Source organism: Diprion similis, chromosome 11, assembly GCF_021155765.1.
Source record: "Diprion similis isolate iyDipSimi1 chromosome 11, iyDipSimi1.1, whole genome shotgun sequence".
Lineage (NCBI taxonomy): Eukaryota > Metazoa > Arthropoda > Insecta > Hymenoptera > Diprionidae > Diprion > Diprion similis.
In genome coordinates this window covers 7,155,811-7,175,038 of record NC_060115.1, presented here as the reverse complement: position 1 = coordinate 7,175,038, position 19,228 = coordinate 7,155,811, and the positions used below count along the sequence as shown (strand labels likewise).

At 36.8% G+C, this 19,228-nt stretch overlaps 5 protein-coding genes across 5 annotated transcripts; 2 read left to right on the top strand and 3 right to left on the bottom strand.

Annotated features, from left to right (window-relative positions):
- Positions 1-20: 20 nt before the first annotated feature.
- Positions 21-3,135, bottom strand: LOC124412620 (trypsin-like). Its single transcript, XM_046892646.1, has 6 exons — positions 2,890-3,135; positions 2,639-2,730; positions 2,264-2,514; positions 1,945-2,175; positions 1,583-1,784; positions 21-1,241 (listed from the first exon to the last, which is right to left on the bottom strand). The coding sequence occupies exons 1-6, from the start codon at positions 3,041-3,043 to the stop codon at positions 1,077-1,079; spliced, it is 1,095 nt and encodes a 364-aa protein (XP_046748602.1). The 5' UTR covers positions 3,044-3,135; the 3' UTR covers positions 21-1,076.
- Positions 3,136-3,786: 651 nt separating this feature from the next.
- Positions 3,787-4,986, top strand: LOC124412625. The gene is made up of 2 exons (XM_046892650.1): positions 3,787-4,212; positions 4,507-4,986. The coding sequence occupies exons 1-2, from the start codon at positions 4,122-4,124 to the stop codon at positions 4,926-4,928; spliced, it is 513 nt and encodes a 170-aa protein (XP_046748606.1). The 5' UTR covers positions 3,787-4,121; the 3' UTR covers positions 4,929-4,986.
- Positions 4,987-5,727: 741 nt separating this feature from the next.
- On the bottom strand, positions 5,728-7,103 carry LOC124412624. Its single transcript, XM_046892649.1, has 5 exons — positions 7,015-7,103; positions 6,778-6,927; positions 6,417-6,536; positions 6,204-6,283; positions 5,728-6,103 (listed from the first exon to the last, which is right to left on the bottom strand). Exons 1-5 carry the CDS (start codon positions 7,070-7,072, stop codon positions 5,951-5,953), a joined length of 561 nt encoding a protein of 186 aa, XP_046748605.1. The 5' UTR covers positions 7,073-7,103; the 3' UTR covers positions 5,728-5,950.
- Positions 7,104-7,411: 308 nt separating this feature from the next.
- LOC124412621 (calumenin) lies at positions 7,412-9,403 on the bottom strand. Its single transcript, XM_046892647.1, has 4 exons — positions 9,095-9,403; positions 8,206-8,773; positions 7,961-8,076; positions 7,412-7,852 (listed from the first exon to the last, which is right to left on the bottom strand). Exons 1-4 carry the CDS (start codon positions 9,194-9,196, stop codon positions 7,664-7,666), a joined length of 975 nt encoding a protein of 324 aa, XP_046748603.1. The 5' UTR covers positions 9,197-9,403; the 3' UTR covers positions 7,412-7,663.
- A 1,861-nt stretch (positions 9,404-11,264) lies between these two features.
- On the top strand, positions 11,265-14,139 carry LOC124412623 (tetraspanin-2A). Its single transcript, XM_046892648.1, has 5 exons — positions 11,265-11,499; positions 12,981-13,178; positions 13,294-13,470; positions 13,548-13,733; positions 13,980-14,139. Exons 1-5 carry the CDS (start codon positions 11,404-11,406, stop codon positions 14,052-14,054), a joined length of 732 nt encoding a protein of 243 aa, XP_046748604.1. The 5' UTR covers positions 11,265-11,403; the 3' UTR covers positions 14,055-14,139.
- The last annotated feature ends 5,089 nt before the right edge of the window (positions 14,140-19,228 follow it).

Genomic DNA, 19,228 nt, shown 5'->3' with positions numbered 1-19,228 from the left:
ATATTTCTATTAAGTAGATGGCATGATATAGCTTCTAAAAAAAATGCTACTGGTCATTAATTATCACATTTTATTAATAACAGCACCCTTGACCCTCCATAAAGGTATTTACATTGATCGGTGCTTTTACACTATTGTGATTTGAGAAATACCTTGAGACTGCTATCTCCAAATGCGATTAGTTACTGGTCCTAAATATACAAGCTCACCTATTCAAATTTGATTTGGTTTAATGTATCGGGAGTTTAAACATGCCGACATTTCTTTTACAAACAGCTTTGATGAGTTCGTATAAATACGTAATCCTGGTTCATCATTTACATAACATAATCTATATTTGTTTGCAAACTAGTTTCACTATCTGTGATCAAAATCATTGAAGAGCATATGCACAAAGGTATTATGCGCACCCTTTTTTAATTTAACATTTTTTATCGTAATAATATGTCACTGATCTATGAAACGTGCACCAGTCGGTTTATAGTGTTATACATTTATTTATACATTTTATTATATATAATAATTGAATAAAACGTTACAGGCTTAGGAAATTAGTTGCAGAGCACCAGTTGAAAAGTTTTGGTTAAGAAAAGATAATAACAATATTTTTTCAAATGATACAATGAACACAAGTTTTTTTTAATTATATTATTCAAATAATAATAGTAATAGTTTAGATATGTTATTACAACATATGCTCCTTGCAATATAATCAATGTTGTAAGATAAGATATTTAATCTTATCCAAAAAAAATTTCAAACTATGCGAGCTGTGAGTTTCTAAATCTACGGATGACTTAACTTTTTTTATTTGGCGTGTTAGGTATAAATGTAAATAAAAATTAGGAAGACTTATTTATAAACTAATGTTATATAAATATAAAGAAATATATAAGTTTTATCCATTAAAATATTGTTTGTTCATAAACTGAATTCCATTTTACCAGTCATTTAATTTGTATCGATTTATATCGTCCTTGACACAATTAGCGAAACATTTCCATTGCCTCTAATCAATTCTTGATTGATCATTTTTAGAAAATATAACACTGCTGCCTAGGTACACACTGGATAACTTAAGCAGCCGTACCTATTTGCCTCATTATCCAAGTGAGGTAGTTTGGTACATTCACATATACTCCGGGTACACCCGGCATTGCACATCCGATTCCCCAAGCAACTAAGCCAACAACTTGCCATTGTCCCTGCATTTGGCATACTAACGGGGATCCGCCATCACCCTAAAAAATCGAAGTAGTTTTCTCTTAAAATTACTGTTGCAATTTTTGTCTAAATATAAGGTTCAATTTCAATTGCATTAGACTCGAGTTTTCGTGGCAATCATTTTCGAAAATGGAAGCATTACAAATTATATGAAAACTACGATATTCCCGCCAATGCTCGTGGAATAAAAATTATCTTGTATATACTCGAGCCTTCAGAATCCAAGAAATTTCCGTCTGAATATTATTGATGCAAATTCAATCATTCTGGTAAGAATCATTGAAATCAATTAAAACAGATCACCCTCTAATTATTTTTCAAATGTCGAATCGTAGGTGTGCAGAAAACTAGAAATTACCGTGCACGCGTCCTTGTTAGCTTCACCGCCAGCACACATAAAACTGTCTCTACTTAGATTGAAAAATTGGCCAAGTCTCGTTCCTCTCAGTCGACTTTCGCAATTCCCTTGGTCTAGAATGGGAACGTCAACTTCTTTCATGATACTTTGATAAGCACCATTCGGTCCGAAAGCATTTTTTCCCCATCCAGAAACCCAGCATCTGTAAGAAGGAAGTAAGACTTTAAACAATGAAATCTGGTCGTGGGCACAACTCGTTCGTACTGCCAGAATTTTCTAAAACTTTGAACTAACATATTTTTCTAACGATATTATTCTGCTTGTTTTCAGTCGAACAGACTAAAATGTAAAAAAAATTTCACCTTGTCTGAGCCGCTGGCATTCCTGAAGGGGGGCATATCGTACTTATTCCAGGACTCGAGGAGACAGGAACAGCGCTACTTAGTCTTATAACTGCAATATCATTTTGCAGATTTTGCGCGTTAAACGAGGGGTGAATGAATACTTTGGCCACGTTGTATTCTTGGTACGGATACTTCTCGGACAAACTTTGAGCATCCCATTCGCCAAGTCTTACTTTGAAACCATTGTTTCTGAAAAGTAACAACAGTTACCACTAGAATTGATTGATTACCTTGTATTATTGTCAGTACGTGGTTCGCATGTGCAAACGTCACTTACGAAAGTGTAGCCACTTTGTGGGCTGCAGTCAAAACGTTATTAGAATCCAAGAGAACGCCAGACCCTATGTAATTATTATCCGGCATTAATAAGGCAGCTTGCCACGGATAAGCACCGTAACTCGCTATTCCTGGGGCTTGTGATGTCAGAGGAATTTTCCTCACACCACAGGTAGCGTCAGTTATTTGAGACGGAGCATCTCCACTTGATGTGCAGCAATATTGGAGCCCGCTGGTACAGGTAGTTGAACCCTGCAAATAGAGTAATTAACGACTGAATATATTAATCAAAATAAAATGTCTTCTGTTTTTTTTTTTTTTTTCTTCTCTGTTCAAATCATCTCGTCGATATAATACTGTGATTTGTCAGACGTACCGTATTCACGATTCGTATATCAATTCCGGCTGCAGTAGGCGCCGCACATGTGCCCATTGGAACGCATTTGCACGACATGCCACTCATCCCGGCTTAAATATTTCAAAACACAATAATTACTCAAGTTGAGGGTACTTTTTACGATGCATATCAAACTAACATATTGTATTAAATTAACTATTGTTAGCGACATTATTTTCCTTTAAATTAAAGCATGGATTTAAACGTATTAGTAAGAAAAAATGATCCACCTGCGGTGCTGGGAGGGGGTGGCGGCTGTGTCTGCATAGTCATTTGGGCAAAGACAATGGTTTGTGTTTGGCCAAATGTACTTTCGTAACAGTTTTGAATGATTAGAAACAATACGAAAGAACGGCATGTATAATTAACGCGATATTTGAACATTTTGAAGATTTAAGGAACACTACAGAACGTGCTGTGAGTTAATGGAAACGTGTAATGATTATGTTTCAACCGGTTCACCGTTTTATATATTTTCCGAGTTCATGACAGAATCGCTTTTTTACTCAAAGTAAAGTATAATCGCATTAGTTCGTATTTCCAGGCGAAACGAAGCGAAAAGCTTCGGCCTTCTCGTCGCATTGGCGGCCGTCGTGTAACATGTTATATAAATATACTACAATGACTGAGAAAAAAATTTTAAATTACTTCCCATTATTATCATACATTCACACGCTGATTCGCATTCATTTCACCTTTCGTCAGCTGGCCGTCAGTTTTATTGCCCTCGTAGGAACGGGGTGGCGTCAACGGATTTAGTGATAACAACATACCTACTTAGATAGAAACGTACACAACACACGTCTGGATATATCTAAATTCGCATCCACAATGGTCATTCGTGAGCTACAGATGCGATGTGAAGAGTAGCCGGGCGAGTTCATGGACATATCAATTATTTTGAGGACTTCCCGCACAGTAGTAATACATATATTGTGCAATTTATTGCAGTGATAGAAAAATTCTTGAACCACTCGCGTAACAAGTTTATTATATACGGCCTTTGTAAAGTTGTGCAGTAAATAGACGGAAATTAAACGGTTGGTTTTTCCCTCTGGCTGTTTATGTTACCAAAAACGATTCGTGTTAATTAAACTGCCTGGCAATACTCATACAACAAATTAAACGAACAAGGAACCGTGATGTTCCCTTTAGCGTTATCGTAGTGTACCTTGGGCTGTAAAATATTTTGTATATACATTATAGGTATGCTTTTGTTTCAATTATTTCATACCGCTTGAAACTTACTCCATTTTTAGAAAGGTGCCTCGCGTAATCTTAAATTCTTCACATTGACTGTATATACTTACACACACCAAACCTATACGTATATATGCCATAATCTATTTTATCGGTATCATGAAATCTGAACGTCGTCACTGATATTTTGCCCGTGACTAACACAAGTCAGTATTGCTTTCGTGTGGGCATCGCAAAGAGTTTTAAGCGAGGTGTTGGGATAATGGATATAGAGCACAGGATGCGGGACATAAATTTAACAACGATACTATTCGTGATCGCAGTTTTTACGTCGAGACAGCAATATGCTTACGGTTAGTATTCTTCAGCGATTTTTCATTTTTAACATTTTGAATCGATTAAAACGCCGAATTTTCTGGATCGAATTAACGCCATAATTGTTCCACTGAGAGCCGTATTAATGATAGCTTCTACCGAATTGTTTCGATCGTTATCAAAATAATTAATCTTCAAAGTGTACAATCGAAAAATTTTCGCGTCGCACGTTTCAAGGATGGATCTCGTTTTAGCAGGTGTAGTCGATTATTCTTTTACAACTAAACAACAAATGGCCATACTAGATTAAATCTTTTATCGTATTCTTCCAGGCTTGAGCTGTTACGTTTGCGACAGTACGTCATCTTCAAGTTCATGCATTTCGGATCCTGATTTTTCGACTACGTGCAATTACAAATATTGTACAATTTATCGACGGGAATTGGCAGAGCCTACGGGACTCGTGACGGCGTTTTATCGCGCTTGCGAAGATAATCCAATGTATTTAAATACCGAAGTCAAGACACCCTTTGCCAAAACCTATTACCGTGCCTGTACAAGTAATCTCTGTAACCTCGGGAACGGTGTTGCGGAGGTCACTTCCTCAAGCGTTGAAATAATTACCGCCGGGGACAACAGTCTAGTTGTTCCGGGTGTTGGGGTTGAAAATGATGCATCCAGTTTGCACTCCGGAACTTTGCTCGCTTTTGTGCTCATAATAATTGCGTACGTGCTTGTTACGTACTACGAGTGATGAAATGCTTTATTGATTTTCATTGTAAACATGATGGCATCGAATTATATGCACTGAAGTAGTGCAAGAATATGATTAATATTCGTGGATATTAAACACTGACTATGATAAAAATACATAATAAACATCAATTAGCCAATTTGTACACGTGCTGTGAAACAATTATATTGTATGTGTTCTAAGATTATATTTTGAAAGAAGACGATTGGTGCTTTTTAAACAAGCACGTATCGGAGCCCCGATAATTGTTTGTATTTTTTTTTTGTTTATTATAATCACTTTGATGGACATTTCTTACCATAGATTAAACGTAGCCAGCTGTCGATTGACCAAGACGTTCAGTAAAGAAACTTTTGCACAATGACCGGAACCAAAGGAAAAATTATTCGATTTTCGCATTACGATTAGGAAAGAAACCGAGATATTATGTACGTGAATATTAAGCATCTGTTTTGAAAATACGCCAACTTACACGTAAATGTTTAAAATTATAAGACGTATACCCAGGGATGTATCATGTTACATAAAAGGAGTGAAAATCCACTGCTGCGTATTTTATTCATCTGATATTCCTGTTTTCGGAAATAAAGTTTAAATTAAGAAATTGCTGCTGCGTTCCGCCTTACGATAGGCAGTTCTGCGTTCCTCAGCCTATAGGGAAACGCGGCAACGCGTTTTAAATAGAAGTTGTGCAATTGTTACCAAATAAAATTAATGATGATTACGGTATTGGTGTACTTGTAGAAAAGTAATTCCCGGCAAGTAGCACAATTGTTTTTTTTTATTAAAGTTAGAAAATCAGCTTTCAATTTGGCACTGTCAATATGCAATATTCTATTCCGAATTGTATAAGGTATAATCTATCGGAAGAATATAAAATTGAATATAATGACGGTAAATATATCTGATAATAATAATGTGAAAAAATACATAAGCTTCTTAACGACAGCATAAAGTACAAGATGAAAAATTGAAATACGCTATTTAAATTCAGATAGTTTTTATGCAATCATGAAATGATTCTATGAAAATATACTTCCATAACAAAAAATTAGTAACAGTAAGAAAAAAAGTGTCTGAGTGCAAATGGATGCAACATTGGTAGTAGATGCGTTACAGGGTGCTTCTCCAGCATTAGTTTGGCAGGCACAGGCACCAATCGTATGGCTGGTAATCTGTAAAAAATTATTCAGAATAATAATGGTATGTTATACTCAAAAAATCGTCATTGTTTTTTACACAAACAGCAGTAAAACAAATGTTTTCGTGATTTACCTTTTGCTCATAGCAGCCCGACGTCAGAGCAGTTGTAGTATCCTGGATCATTTTACCACAAAAGTAAGACGCATTTATCACTATGAAAAAAAATAAATTAACAGTAACGATCGTAAGACATAAATAATCAATAAGTTTACAATGCAGTTACTGTTGAATACGTGCATTATTCTACACTAAATAAAATGGCACGAATGAGAGATTTTCACTCACCTGCATTATCATACACGTAAGTATATTTTATGCAACTATATCCGGACCTTAACGGGCATCCGATTATAGAGCGATTGTAATTTGCCCACATGTATGTTACATTTGGTTCACTACCATCATCTGAAAATCACGTATGTACAATTATTTGAAACTCATCTCTGAAATTTGTGTAGTAATTATATTTGTGGGGCAATTCATTCTTTTTATACGAAAATGTTATAACAACGACATTTCCTTATGTGAGATACATTTCCATAAGAATTATTCTGAATATAAGTCAGTTAAAAGCAATCAAAACTGTGACGTAATTCAGTCATGCTAACATGTCATATACCATAAAGTACTTTATCAAAATACTTACTTGTAACAATCAGCGGTTCGATGCATGGTGTACCGGTATAATCGTCACAAGAAATATTGACAGTGCTGGTCTTGTCATACAATGGTCCAAGCCAAGTAAAACGTAGGCAATATGGAGTATCATCCTCAGTATCAGTTGTGTCTGCAGACGCTTCATTGTTGCAAAGTGAGTATTTGAATACATCAAATTACATGCTAATTGTTGACGGATATAATAAGTAAGAAGTAGTTAGTATACCTGCTAAACGCCAAACAAAACATAAATAAAATAGTACGAAGAAGTAAAATTTCCGCATGATGCACTTGCCAAGTTAATGTGAGTCGTACTGATATTTTCAATCATTATCTTCACTTATCTGATAAAGGTATACGTCATTGTATTTTTCGGATAAGTTCCACAAGCCGAATCAAAGTATATCAATATAATAATAGCCATGGATTCATGTCAGATTGTAAATTCCTGGTTGAACTAATTATGAACACTTCAACATTTATTGTTACTTTGACTTTGACTTTGACTTAAATTGATCTTTCAAACTCATCTCTAATTATTTCGTAAGAAAAAAAATTTGTATATGGTGATGGTTTATAACTACAAGTTTGTATTAAAATATGCATATTTATTATTACGGATTTTTACATGAGATTGAAATTCATTATTTTTGATTAAGAAGGTGATATAAGTATTCTGTTATATGAATAACATGAGTCAAGTTTTATCACCGATTCGTTTAGTAGGTACTATAAGTAGGTACATAAATATATGTAGAATGGAAAATGCTAGACATAAATGCTTGACAGGTTTGAATCTTTAAGCTAATATCTTAAAATATCAATATAAATATATGTATAAACTTTGTTCAATGAAGCAGTAAAATGTAATATTATTAAAATTCATCGTGCCTCGCCAAAGCCTCTCCAAAATCAGTCGCTTGGGAACCAACGAAAATGTCATATTTCTCCAAGATCTCATCTTTGGTAAGTTTTTGATCAGCATCACCGTCTGCCTCGTAGATCAAATGCCGGGATTCTGCTTCCGCGTGATCGAAATCTGCTGGGATGATCCAATTCTTCACCTAAACATATCAGTCACTCATAAGTAAAGTATTTCATCATAAGATCGCCTATGATTAATGTAAACTTTAAATTGTTACAGAATATACGCAGCAACGTCCATGACAAACCTCTTCAACATCCATGAGACCATCGCCATCCTTGTCCCTGTAAGTAGAAAACTGCTCTCTTTCATTCTTCACCCATTCTGGTTCTTCCTCGTCAGCTCCTCCTCTGTACATGTCCCCTGGAAAATATTGATAGAAATTTAGAAAATGCAAATCTTTATTTGCTACTTGTAGAAATCAATTTCATTGAACTACAGTTTTCTCATATCAATTTTTGGCTAATATTATTTTCAAATCCTAAGACATACCAATATATTCAGCGACGGATATTTTTCCATCGGCATCTTTATCGATATCCTCCATTGTCTCGAGGACAACAACATCCCTCATATCCTCAGATTCTTCTGGATGAAGAAATCCGGCAAATTCTTCTTTGGTCAATGCATCATCACCGTCTTTATCGGCTACCGACCACCGTCGACGGTCTCTCTTAAGCATAGCTGCATATGAGAAGTTGTCGTCTTCGGTTTTTTCAGGTAAATCGTCCCCGGCATCGTCCATAAATCCGTACACCAAGCTGCGGTATTCTTGCCAAGGTAGTTTTTCCTTGTCCTCTGGATTGTGTGTCGTCCATTGCCGGTCAACGTCATCTTGGATGTAACGTTGCTGGGTGTACTTTATCCAGTCCTTGAGCTCCTCTTGGGTCACAAATCCATCTTTATCTTGGTCAATTTTATCAACTATAATACCGAGGCGCCTTCTGCTCTCTTCGGGACTCAGTTGATCGAATGTCTTGGCCTCCTCACCAAGAAAAGCCTCATGATCGTAAGTCGGATTGTGTTGCGAATTAATGAAATGTTCCTGTTCGCTAAGGTCCTGAAATCGCAACACGCTAATGTATAATTAAAAACCGAAGTAAAGATTGAATAATGTTAAATGAAAATTGAGCTCCGACGGACATGCGATCAAAATTCTTCTGTAATTACCTTGCGTTAATAGAAGCTTTTGTCAAATTTTATATAAACAGTAATCAATCGTTAAAAAATCGATGATTAATTCCATGCAAGTTTAATTTTAAATCAAATAAACTTAAATGAGGTTCAAACAAGTATCGAGCGAGAATGAACGACAGGAGTGCTCGTAGAGGTTATGCGTACTAAAATATGATAATTTTGGTTTTTTGAACTCTGAACGAACCTTGTCTAATACACGATCCTGAACTTCATCTGGCTTTGGAATCGCCCGGACGGTAACAATAACCAAGAACACACTACCGAGTGTAAATAATGTCCGCGGCATGATTTTTAAGAAACTACTTAAAACGAGGTGTAAAAAACTAAACGACGAAACAAGGGTTCTATTTACAACGACCGATTGCGGCAGGAACAATTGAAAACCGTCTATCAGAGCGAGATCCCTTGACGTTCGAAGGCGACGCGATGTTATCAACTCTCGGCCGCGGCTCCAGCTTCCACATCATCAAAGCTCGACTTCTTGGTTACCGCCGGTCCCCACTCCCGAAAATTTCACTCCCTAGTTCCTCGCCTCCTGCTCCAACCACGTTCCCCGGCTGTTCTGTGGCCGACGATTCGCACGCGCCTTTAGAAGAAAACAAATGTGTTCGTCGCCCACGCAACGCGACGTTCCATTGATGAGATGGAAAATTGATTCGGGAATCTTACCGCTGATTACGAAATATGAAATATTTAAGAACATCGGTATCTACGAAAATAACAACGTATGTACATACATAGATACTCTGTACATCCGTTATCGGTCTCACAGAAATTTCTCGCACCGATGTATGGATCTCCAGGCGCTTAACGCCTGCAAACTCGATGACGTTGAATATTTCTACGGCCGTACATTCATCCTACTTTATACACGTATGCGACTAGGCGTGCGTAATTGAGCCACCGCTTATTAATAGAACACAATGTGTAGGATGAATCTGCGTACGCTCGATGTAATTGGCTGCGTACGGTGATTTTTTAACAGCTGGGATATCCTGTTGGTGGGATATATTTTGTCAATAAACTAACACCATTTGCTTAATTTTGTGAGATTTGGAAGATTTCGGATCGAGACAAATTAATACGAGCTGATCAGGCTTTGGAAAAGAATTGAGTTTGCTACAAAATGATCACATTTTTAATCACAGTCTTGCAGGTTTTTGATTCGGTAATTATTCTTTGAATTCCAGAGTTTTTCATAAAGAGTTAGAATAAATGTTGAAGTATTTTTAAATCCATGTGCTGCTAACTCGGAATTAGAGTACAGTGCTTGATATTGTAGTCGTAGATAAGACTGGTAGTCAACATTCCAGTGGTGCATATGGAGTTTAGTAGATAGATTCACATGATTCTCTGTTATGAGTTTCTGTAGCGAAGGATGTACAGCGAGGACCTAAAATCGAATAATGAGAGTAGGCTGGACTGTGATCGCAAAAAATTGCAACATTCATTCAACGTAGGCTGTAGTGTATTCGTACCAAGTATATATCCAAGCCTAGTCTGCCTATGCGTAAATTGCATGATATGATACGAAGACTAGGTCAACGAATAAAGTCGTTTAAACTATATTCATACTACTTTCCAGAAACAATCCATTGTAGAAATTTCAGAAAATATTCCTCCGGTTAATTTTTCTCGGCCTAAACGTTAATACCGTCATTCCTAGCTACTGCTTATAGAAAATTTCGATATGCAATACATTAAATGCTGGATACGATGCTGAGAGCGTACAATATTGGTCGTAAATTCGTTAGGTATGTGCGATGCTTGATAATATTTCAATACACGAATGTGCCTGAACGTTTTAGGCTTGTCAATCGTCGTGTTAATAATTCCCAGATGTCGACATTATCGTCGGTGCTGTTTCTATACTATTTATATTATATTATACCAAATTGAAATTACGAACATATACAGGGATTGCGTTTCCATACGCATAGTACGTCTAACATCATTATATGATAATCAATGTTGCGAGATAATATAATACCACTGCTTCTTGCGTGCCGTAATTTCAGGAATGTACAATGACACATCACCGATCCCTAATTACAATTCACTTGTTGATATTGAAAGATTGATATTGAGGGAGACTGAATACAATACAAGGAAAATATGCTGGAATGATTTTGATCTCGCTTGTACAATATATTATACACGTTTCTGTTGAATACGAAATAATATATATTTTTATACCAATTGGTTATAGAAATGTACTTCCCGCTCACTAAAAGTAAACTTATACTTTACTCACCTCGTTGATTAAACTACCGCGATGAGGAAGAATGATTCACGTTTGATTTATCAGAACATAGTAAGTCGTGACGATGTATATCTAGGGCGCGCTTATCCAAGTTATCTTATATTTGCCAAAGATAAAACATTATACGCTGGTGGCCCGCCCAGTTACCTGTTGTACTCAACCATTGTTGTCTCGACTCCAGTAATTAGTGGTGATCTTCCTTCAACAAAGTGTCCGGTTCTTAAACAATAATGGCTGGGACAGGCCGAGGCACTGGTGCTGCCCAGCTGGAGCAAAGAATTGGATGTATAAAATACCTTATATTCTGTTTCAACGCGGTGACCTGGGTGAGTACTTAATCTTTCCACGGTTGCATTTAACGTACACACAATTCTATGAAAAAGCAAACATGTGGATACTAATTTTATGCGCTTTTTGATTATTTGTACAACCGGCTGCGCACTATTTGCAAGAATTTTGGGAAAGTATCGTTTTTTGAGTGCCATGGACTATGGGGTATCAGCAGTTGCAAATAAAGCTCCTCGATTTGTGTACCTATGTATGATTCATTTATCAATTACCTCGCGAGAATGCCGGTAACTTTATTTCAGAGAAAAATAAACATCGTTTATATATTACAACGAATTTCAAATAATAGTTTGACGAAATCATTAGAAGAGGGTCGATAGTTTCTATCGGTTTTTATCAAAGCTTCTCCTGTACGATTCACGCCACGTTATACATAAGATATCTGATGTGTCATCAGTGATAGGAGATTACGTTCAGGCAATATAAGACGTTTCATTAATTTAAAAACTGTTTCATTACGCAGAATTCTCTTGAGTTGCAGCTAGATTGTAGCAGTGATCAAATTATTGCAACATAACATTCGCCCTGTAAATTCAAGTGTTCTTGCGCCTGTTCGTCGACAATCCTTCATAGCTTCGTGGAAGGCGGGTTGCCGATGTGTTAGGCGGTGATTACTCAATCCCTATGTTGCTTAACTGGTATGCAGTATTGTAACTACGTGTACAACCGCGCGTATCATACGTAGCACAATTGCTATTCTAGAACTGTGTTCAAATCTAACACAGTCTTACGTTGCCTGGTCTTGGAGCCGGTATGAATTTGCGTAATACACGAAAGTCCTGATTTGTTACACCAGGAGAAAATAATGACTACATCGCGACGAGATGCCGTCCTAAATAGCAATGCGTTATATTCTAGGCTGCGTCTCAGTTTTATTGCCATTGCAAGTTTACTTCGTGGAAATTTTAAATAGCAGGACATGTGTGTGATTTTAAGTACGAGATGCAATATCCATATTTAGGACACTACACATATACCCATGACCAATGCACTGTACTTGCTTTTGCGGTCAACACATGTGGAGTAATTCCTTAGCATTGATGAGAAATTCATTGTCACATATAAACTGTATAAAATTTAGTGTATTATAAAAAGTCATATAATATCTTAACGGACATAGGTACATTTGGTAGAAGGTTTCTATTACTGCCTATAAATACCAGCCAGAAGTCAATCAGGTTGAAGAGAGAGAAAAAAAAAAAAATGCAAACACAAATTACAAAACAGACACAGTAAACAATCTGCAGCCAATCTCCAATGACGGAATTAAAATGTCCATGAACTTAATTTCCGTTAAAAATTCCTTCACTCAGCTATAATTAACGCCATATGTGGAACATGACTCAATCACCTCGTTCTAGCAATATTACGTGAAAACAATAATTATTTCTGTCATGATTATGATCAACCGTCGTTACAAAATTATAGACAAAATGTTATTTCTCTGTTCTGTATGCAGATATTTGGGGCCAGCTTGTTTGGACTGTCGCTTTGGATGCGACTTGAGCCAGGGTTCGAGGAGTGGGTCGGTTTCCTGGGAATGTGGCAATTCTACATTGGTATTTACATCTTGATCGCAGCCTCCGTCATTGTCATGATAATATCTTTCGTTGGGTGTGGTGCAGCTCTCATGGAGCTCGTAGTCGGCCTTTACGCAGTGCGTATTGAATTTTGTTACTTCCTGGACTGAAATTATTGACTCTTATTCTCGCTCTTATTTGCGCGTGTCCTTAAACCAAGGCAATGCAGGTACTAACGAAGGTTGTTTTCAGTACATTGGGCTACAAATCCTGAGCTTTGTATGCGGTTTAGCCGGGGCTGCGGTGCTCCTCGATTATTCGACCTACGACAGTAGTATTCAACCAATTATCTCCACGGCCATGACAAATCTGATATCCAACTCGCAATACGATGGAGCAGCGGTTATTCTCCGGATGATACAGGAGAACGTGAGTCGGATTTGGCTTAGTGATAATCACCTTCGGCGGACGAATTTTCAACGTATTCTGATTCTTCGATGTCTTAGATTGGATGCTGCGGAGCCACTGGTCCGATGGATTATTTAACGATGCTGAAGCCACTGCCTACAGAATGTCGGGACACAGTAACAGGGAATGCATTTTTCCACGGCTGTGTCGATGAGCTTACTTGGTTTTTGGAGGCGAGATCTGGATGGATCGCTGGTCTCGCATTATCTCTTTGCATGCTTCACGTAAGTAGGAATATATTTAACAGTCGGAGACTTCTGATTGTAAAGGACGTTGCGATCGAATGGAAAAAAAATTAAATCAAGTTTTGCGTTGCTGCAATCGATGAATGAGTAAATTAATTGGATACAGATATATGTCTGTGCACGAAACATTTCGGAGAAAGTATAATGGCATAACGATGCAGGCGGTGTTAGATAAGTCTTAATCACCTTTCGGTATTGTTTCTTTTTTTTTTATTCTTTGTGCAGGTTATTTTGGCAGTTCTCGCGTTGATCTTGATCCAAGCAATCAAGAAGGAGGAAGAAATTGCGTACAAACAATAATAATACCAATCATTTCAATTTTATTCACAATACACATTGAGCTTCATTGAAGTAATTTATGTAAATTTAGAAAATCACAAAATTCCATGGTACATGCAAGAGAGAGAGAATTAATTACAACAATCGTGCGAGTTTAGAGAACGTGTCTCAACCAGTCAAAGATTAAATTATAATCACTAAATAATTAACAAATGAAAGTAAAATCCAAAGCCATACCCAAGCACTTGGCGTCAAAAGACAATTGAAAGACAGCGAATAAAAAATCATCTAACCTAATTGGATCTGGACTCAAACCTTCAGCAAGATAGATTTTCTTTTCACTCGCGAAATCTTGTATTACCTTCAGGCATTGAAACATTCACACTTATAAACACCTAAATCTATAATTATATGACATAATTTATCATTGTTATAACATACTATAAGTAACCACGTGTAATTGTACGAAATAGATATAATTTTAATCAATTAAAATGAGTTAGTGTAATAACGATAGTGATCGACGCATATAACATCCTATCGATAACTTTGTAATATTTTGTTATAAATAAACCCATCGTGTATACGTATTAATTAATGCAAAATTAAAGTATAGGCTTATTAGAAATATGCCCTATCAGTGTAAAAGTAATTTTGGATACGCGGCAGAAATAATGTTTACAATTCATTTCTTTGACGATAAAGTACCTGATGCCATAATTTAACGCATATATATTTTATATTGTTTCTTCACTTTTTGCCTATAGTATGCGTCATTCAACTAACGTTAGCTAGAATTTTACGATCTCACTTGCATAATTTTCACGAAATTTGAATATACAGAAATTTCATTTTATTACCACTTAACAAGTACAAGAAATAGGAGTAAAAAACGACTAAATTCACTGAACGTACGTGTTAAACATACTTCAAGACTAATGAAATATCCACAAACATTTCCCGACAAGCAATAGAAATGTTTATTATACAGTACCGTACAACCTTGATTATCCGAATTAATTTTGGACCGAGTCTAGTTCGGATAACCGAAATGAATTTTTTATCTTAAGGTATAATAATGTGTAGATACAACACAAATTTAAATTAACAAAACATGTAAATACACATTAAACTTCTTTCAAACACCGAACGCTTATTTTATTACTTTGGTTTTATACAGACAACTATTGTCAATTGACAAACAACTGCTTCAGATTTTTTAGCGAGCAACAATGTACATTTCGCACCAAAAATGTATTTTTTCAGCCAACGTTCGGATGATTAAGCGTTCGGTTAAAACAAGTCATGGGTCGGATAATTGAGAGTTCGCATGACCGCGGTTTGGATAATCGAGGTTCTGGTGTACAAAAATCTTTAAAATAAAAAATCAAAAAAAAAATCGAAGTCGACGGCTACGCCTGTATCGAGTTACCGAGGGTGAAACTGATACGCAACTTGTCAAAACATTCGTTAATAAAGGTAATAAATAATCTACGATTCGTGCAATTTGCGTTCGCAAAGAATGACTATGGGATCACATAACTTATTGAGAATCAAGATTTCGTAATGCAAAACTCAAACGATTACGGCTTTCTTGATAAAATATAGATTATATATTCCCACGTAAAAATTGTGCTTCAAGTTATTGTAGCCTTTTAGGGCCAAGTTCCACACTGCAGGTGAGCTCGCGATTATTGCGAATAGTTTAACCATGACCTTTATAGGATTGACATGGGGCTGTGTAAACTATCTCCAGTGCGCTCATACGCAATTGAGGAACATTCAAACGCAGGTAGAGGAATAGATATTGTTTGATCAGCCGTCAACGCCCGCGACGCCTCAGGCTGAACATAAATTTAAAATGCCTGTGTTGTGTATTAATAATAAATCTCAAAGCGAGAGAGCAGCAGCCGATGTGGGTCGCGAGTGGAGAGATAAGAGGAAGGTGACGCTGGACCATTGTGATGAAAATATTGATCACCACAAAAAATGCACCCAATTATTATTTACCAACCGGAACCAGAGCGAGATCGAATGGAAGAAGCAAAAAAAAAAGTGGAAAAAAAACAGCCACGCTTATATTTTCGCCACAGATTAATTATTGGATACTTTAATGATTAACGGTCTGCAGGAAGGCGCAATTTATTACACACGCTTGCGCCTTCACTTCTTCGTTTATTATGAAAAAATGTTCCAACTTCAGCTTCGAGGGACGCGCTGTTGAAATAGTACGACGTGTGAGACGTCATGTTTTTAGATTTGTAATCATGGATCCCTGAGTAGTAAAAGGTGACCGTAATTCTTTTCTCATTTCTCTCTCCCTCTCTGTTTTACAAGATAAATTTCTTACGCAGTGCTTCGTCTGTTTTAGATAATTACCACTAGTCAACAGCATTGATTTACCCGGTTTCTGCATACCGAAATATCTCTCCAAAAAAAATCGTGACCATGCCGATGGCCGGTTGGCAAATTTCGCGACGAGCAATGACCTCTGCATCCCAGCGTATAAGTCGTATCTTAATTTATGTGAGTATATACCTGTAGCGATATCTGGTCAGTTCATCCTTGACAGTGGTCCATCCTAACTCTCTAATTAAACTGGCTAAATCGCAGCCTTGGCTGGTCTGGCTTCAGTTCCTACTTCAAAACCACGATTTGAGGCGGGTCCATCGTGTTCCTGGGTTCAAATATTCGCCAAATTGCTGTGATTTTCGTGGTTCTGTAGTATAAAATTTTTTTTTTTTTTTTTTTTCTTCTCGTTACAGCTATCCTAGGATTGAGACGAAACGTTATGATGTATCAGTGTTTACATATCCTGGCCGAAGACTCGCTCGTTGTTATGTTAAATCTCTTCAGTCGAACACGGAACGCCTCATGGAGCTTATTGTGCCCAGTACTTACAGCGTTAGTCGTACTTTCGATACTTCCGTCAATTCAATTGACGCGTATTCATACTCGTCCTCAAATTACGTCGGTCGTACAAACGAACGTTTTTTTCTTCTTCCAACTATCAATTCCTGCAGTACATTGGTTTGCTAATTTCGAGCTTCGGAATATGCTCGGGCTAATGTGCTCCTTGACCATTCAGTCTACGATAATCGCACTCAGCCTGTCATCGTCATCATCATCATCATCGCCATTGTCGTTGTTACCACGGCCATGACACACCTGATCGCCAGTGTTCAATTTGGCGGCGTATCTGCAGACGGCAATAATACGTATCCTTCGGATGGTACAGGAAAACGTTATGCCCACATTCGATGATTTATCGATGAACCTTGACGAATTAATTATACACCTATATCGACGTGCTTATTATAATTTTTTAGTACAAAAGAAATGTCAATTCATATTTTATTATCCTGCACCTATATATGTAGGCGCATGAATTGCACGGCAAATTCATGGTCTCTCAGAAATCATCGATGATTACTACAGAGATCGGAAATACTGTGAGAAAAATTTCATCTTACATTTTATTCCGTAAACGTAAATATGTTTACACTGTATCTGATGATGATGATGTGAGGCATGTACTAGTTGCGCCTGAGTAAACTAATACGTGGCTTATCTGAACATAAATCGACGAGCCTCGAAGCGGATCTATGCGTGAGAATCGGGTTCCACACCCTACAAGGTGTGTCTGTGTGTGTGTGTGTGTGTTACACAAAGTCCGCCTAGTTTACGCGTTAGAATATCGTCGATAAATAGAAACGGGAAATAAACGAGTGGCTATTTATTTCAAGGCTCGCCGATCGAGTTACTCGAGGATTTTATCACGATTCCGAAATCAAGTGAAATTCGAATCGACACAAAATTTGAACCGAATTTATCGGTACGTGGTACGTTTCAAGGAGTGAAAAAAAAAATCCGCTTTCAATAGTTAGCCGCATTTATTAAGGCGAGCTGGTTCGGTAATGGTGATACAATAGCTCGTTGCGTATTGCGAGCAATTTAACCATGACCTTTTGGAGTGACACGCGCTTGTGCAAACTGTCCATTATACTTGATCCCTGCCCAGTTCAAAAACACATTCGATAACGCGTGTATTATTCGATTAGACATCAGAGTCCGACGCCTCTGGGCTGACGGGAAATGAGAATTGACCAAGGTGTAAAAATTAATGAGCCTCGAAGCGATTGAGCAGCTGATTTGGGTCGCCCATAATAGACGAGGAGGGATATCGCCGATCTATTAATAGTAATAAAGATTTTTGCACCGATCGGTAAGAAAGAAAGAAAGAAGAGAAAACGGAATAATCTTTACAACGTGACGAAATTAAATTACAGCCAGAACATTGACTCGAAATATTAGGAAGAGAAGCAGTTCAGTACATTAGTGAAAAATCTATCCAATTGCGAATTAATGCTGTATACAAGCATCAAGATAAATGTTTGAATTTTAATGAATCAAGCTGTACAGTTTGATTTGATGACAAAAATTGTAGTATTATTAATATAATATCGCGGCATGCTACTTGGCTAATTGTAAGAGCACAAACAGTCCGTATAGGATACTTATAATAATGGCAGACGACGTAATTGAAGCATTCACTTGCAGAAGTTGGGCAATTCGTAACCAAGATACCCATTCGTTGTAGTATCATAAACTTTCGCAGTGCTGAGTATAATGTACGTTAGGAAGGCAGGTAAAGTGCAAACGTAAATTGCTGCTAGATACCTATAGCTCATTCCGATGGTAATCTATGACGGAATTATACCTCATTACATCTGATAGGAGTGTTCGTTGTGCGTAACTTTTTTTTTTTCTTTCCTTTTTTTTTTTAGTTTAATCAATTTTCAGTAGTTTCGAAAAGTATTTCGCAACTTGTCGCATTTATAGGATATCTTTATAGCAAGAAATAACTGGGATAGACGTTATTCGGTGTTTCATTCTTTATTTACAAAATTCATATACTTATCTGTAATTATATGTCACATTAAATCTACAATACACGATAATGATAATTTGGTTAATAATTTATATACAGTATAATAATTGAAGACTGGACTGCGATCAAAAGCTTGATCTATTACGACATTTGCGTACATGCATACGAATTATATATATGTATAATTGCTCAAGATAATTCTGAGGAAAAAAAAAAAATCAAAAAATCAAATTGAGCCAAAGAACAATAATTCGATAATGCACATATTTGTGTCCGAATATACGTCACTATTTTGGTTATCAGT

Bases quoted from the DNA above. Each gene is read 5' to 3' on its own strand.
- LOC124412620 (XM_046892646.1), bottom strand. From the start codon at position 3,043: ATGTTCAAATATCGCGTTAATTATACATGCCGTTCTTTCGTATTGTTT. The intron at 2,176-2,263 runs GTAAGTGACGTT...GTTACTTTTCAG, and splicing joins CACAAAGTGGCTACACTTTC to AAACAATGGTTTCAAAGTAA. The intron at 1,785-1,944 runs GTGAAATTTTTT...TCCTTCTTACAG, and splicing joins ATGCCAGCGGCTCAGACAAG to ATGCTGGGTTTCTGGATGGG.
- LOC124412625 (XM_046892650.1), top strand. From the start codon at position 4,122: ATGGATATAGAGCACAGGATGCGGGACATAAATTTAACAACGATACTA. The intron at 4,213-4,506 runs GTTAGTATTCTT...GTATTCTTCCAG, and splicing joins GAGACAGCAATATGCTTACG to GCTTGAGCTGTTACGTTTGC.
- LOC124412624 (XM_046892649.1), bottom strand. From the start codon at position 7,072: ATGCGGAAATTTTACTTCTTCGTACTATTTTATTTATGTTTTGTTTGG. The intron at 6,928-7,014 runs GTATACTAACTA...GCAACAATGAAG, and splicing joins TTTTGTTTGGCGTTTAGCAG to CGTCTGCAGACACAACTGAT. The intron at 6,104-6,203 runs GTAAATCACGAA...AATTTTTTACAG, and splicing joins CGGGCTGCTATGAGCAAAAG to ATTACCAGCCATACGATTGG.
- LOC124412621 (XM_046892647.1), bottom strand. From the start codon at position 9,196: ATGCCGCGGACATTATTTACACTCGGTAGTGTGTTCTTGGTTATTGTT. The intron at 8,774-9,094 runs GTTCGTTCAGAG...TTGCGATTTCAG, and splicing joins AGGATCGTGTATTAGACAAG to GACCTTAGCGAACAGGAACA. The intron at 7,853-7,960 runs GTTTGTCATGGA...TGATATGTTTAG, and splicing joins GTCTCATGGATGTTGAAGAG to GTGAAGAATTGGATCATCCC.
- LOC124412623 (XM_046892648.1), top strand. From the start codon at position 11,404: ATGGCTGGGACAGGCCGAGGCACTGGTGCTGCCCAGCTGGAGCAAAGA. The intron at 13,471-13,547 runs GTGAGTCGGATT...TCGATGTCTTAG, and splicing joins TCCGGATGATACAGGAGAAC to ATTGGATGCTGCGGAGCCAC. The intron at 13,734-13,979 runs GTAAGTAGGAAT...TTCTTTGTGCAG, and splicing joins TATCTCTTTGCATGCTTCAC to GTTATTTTGGCAGTTCTCGC.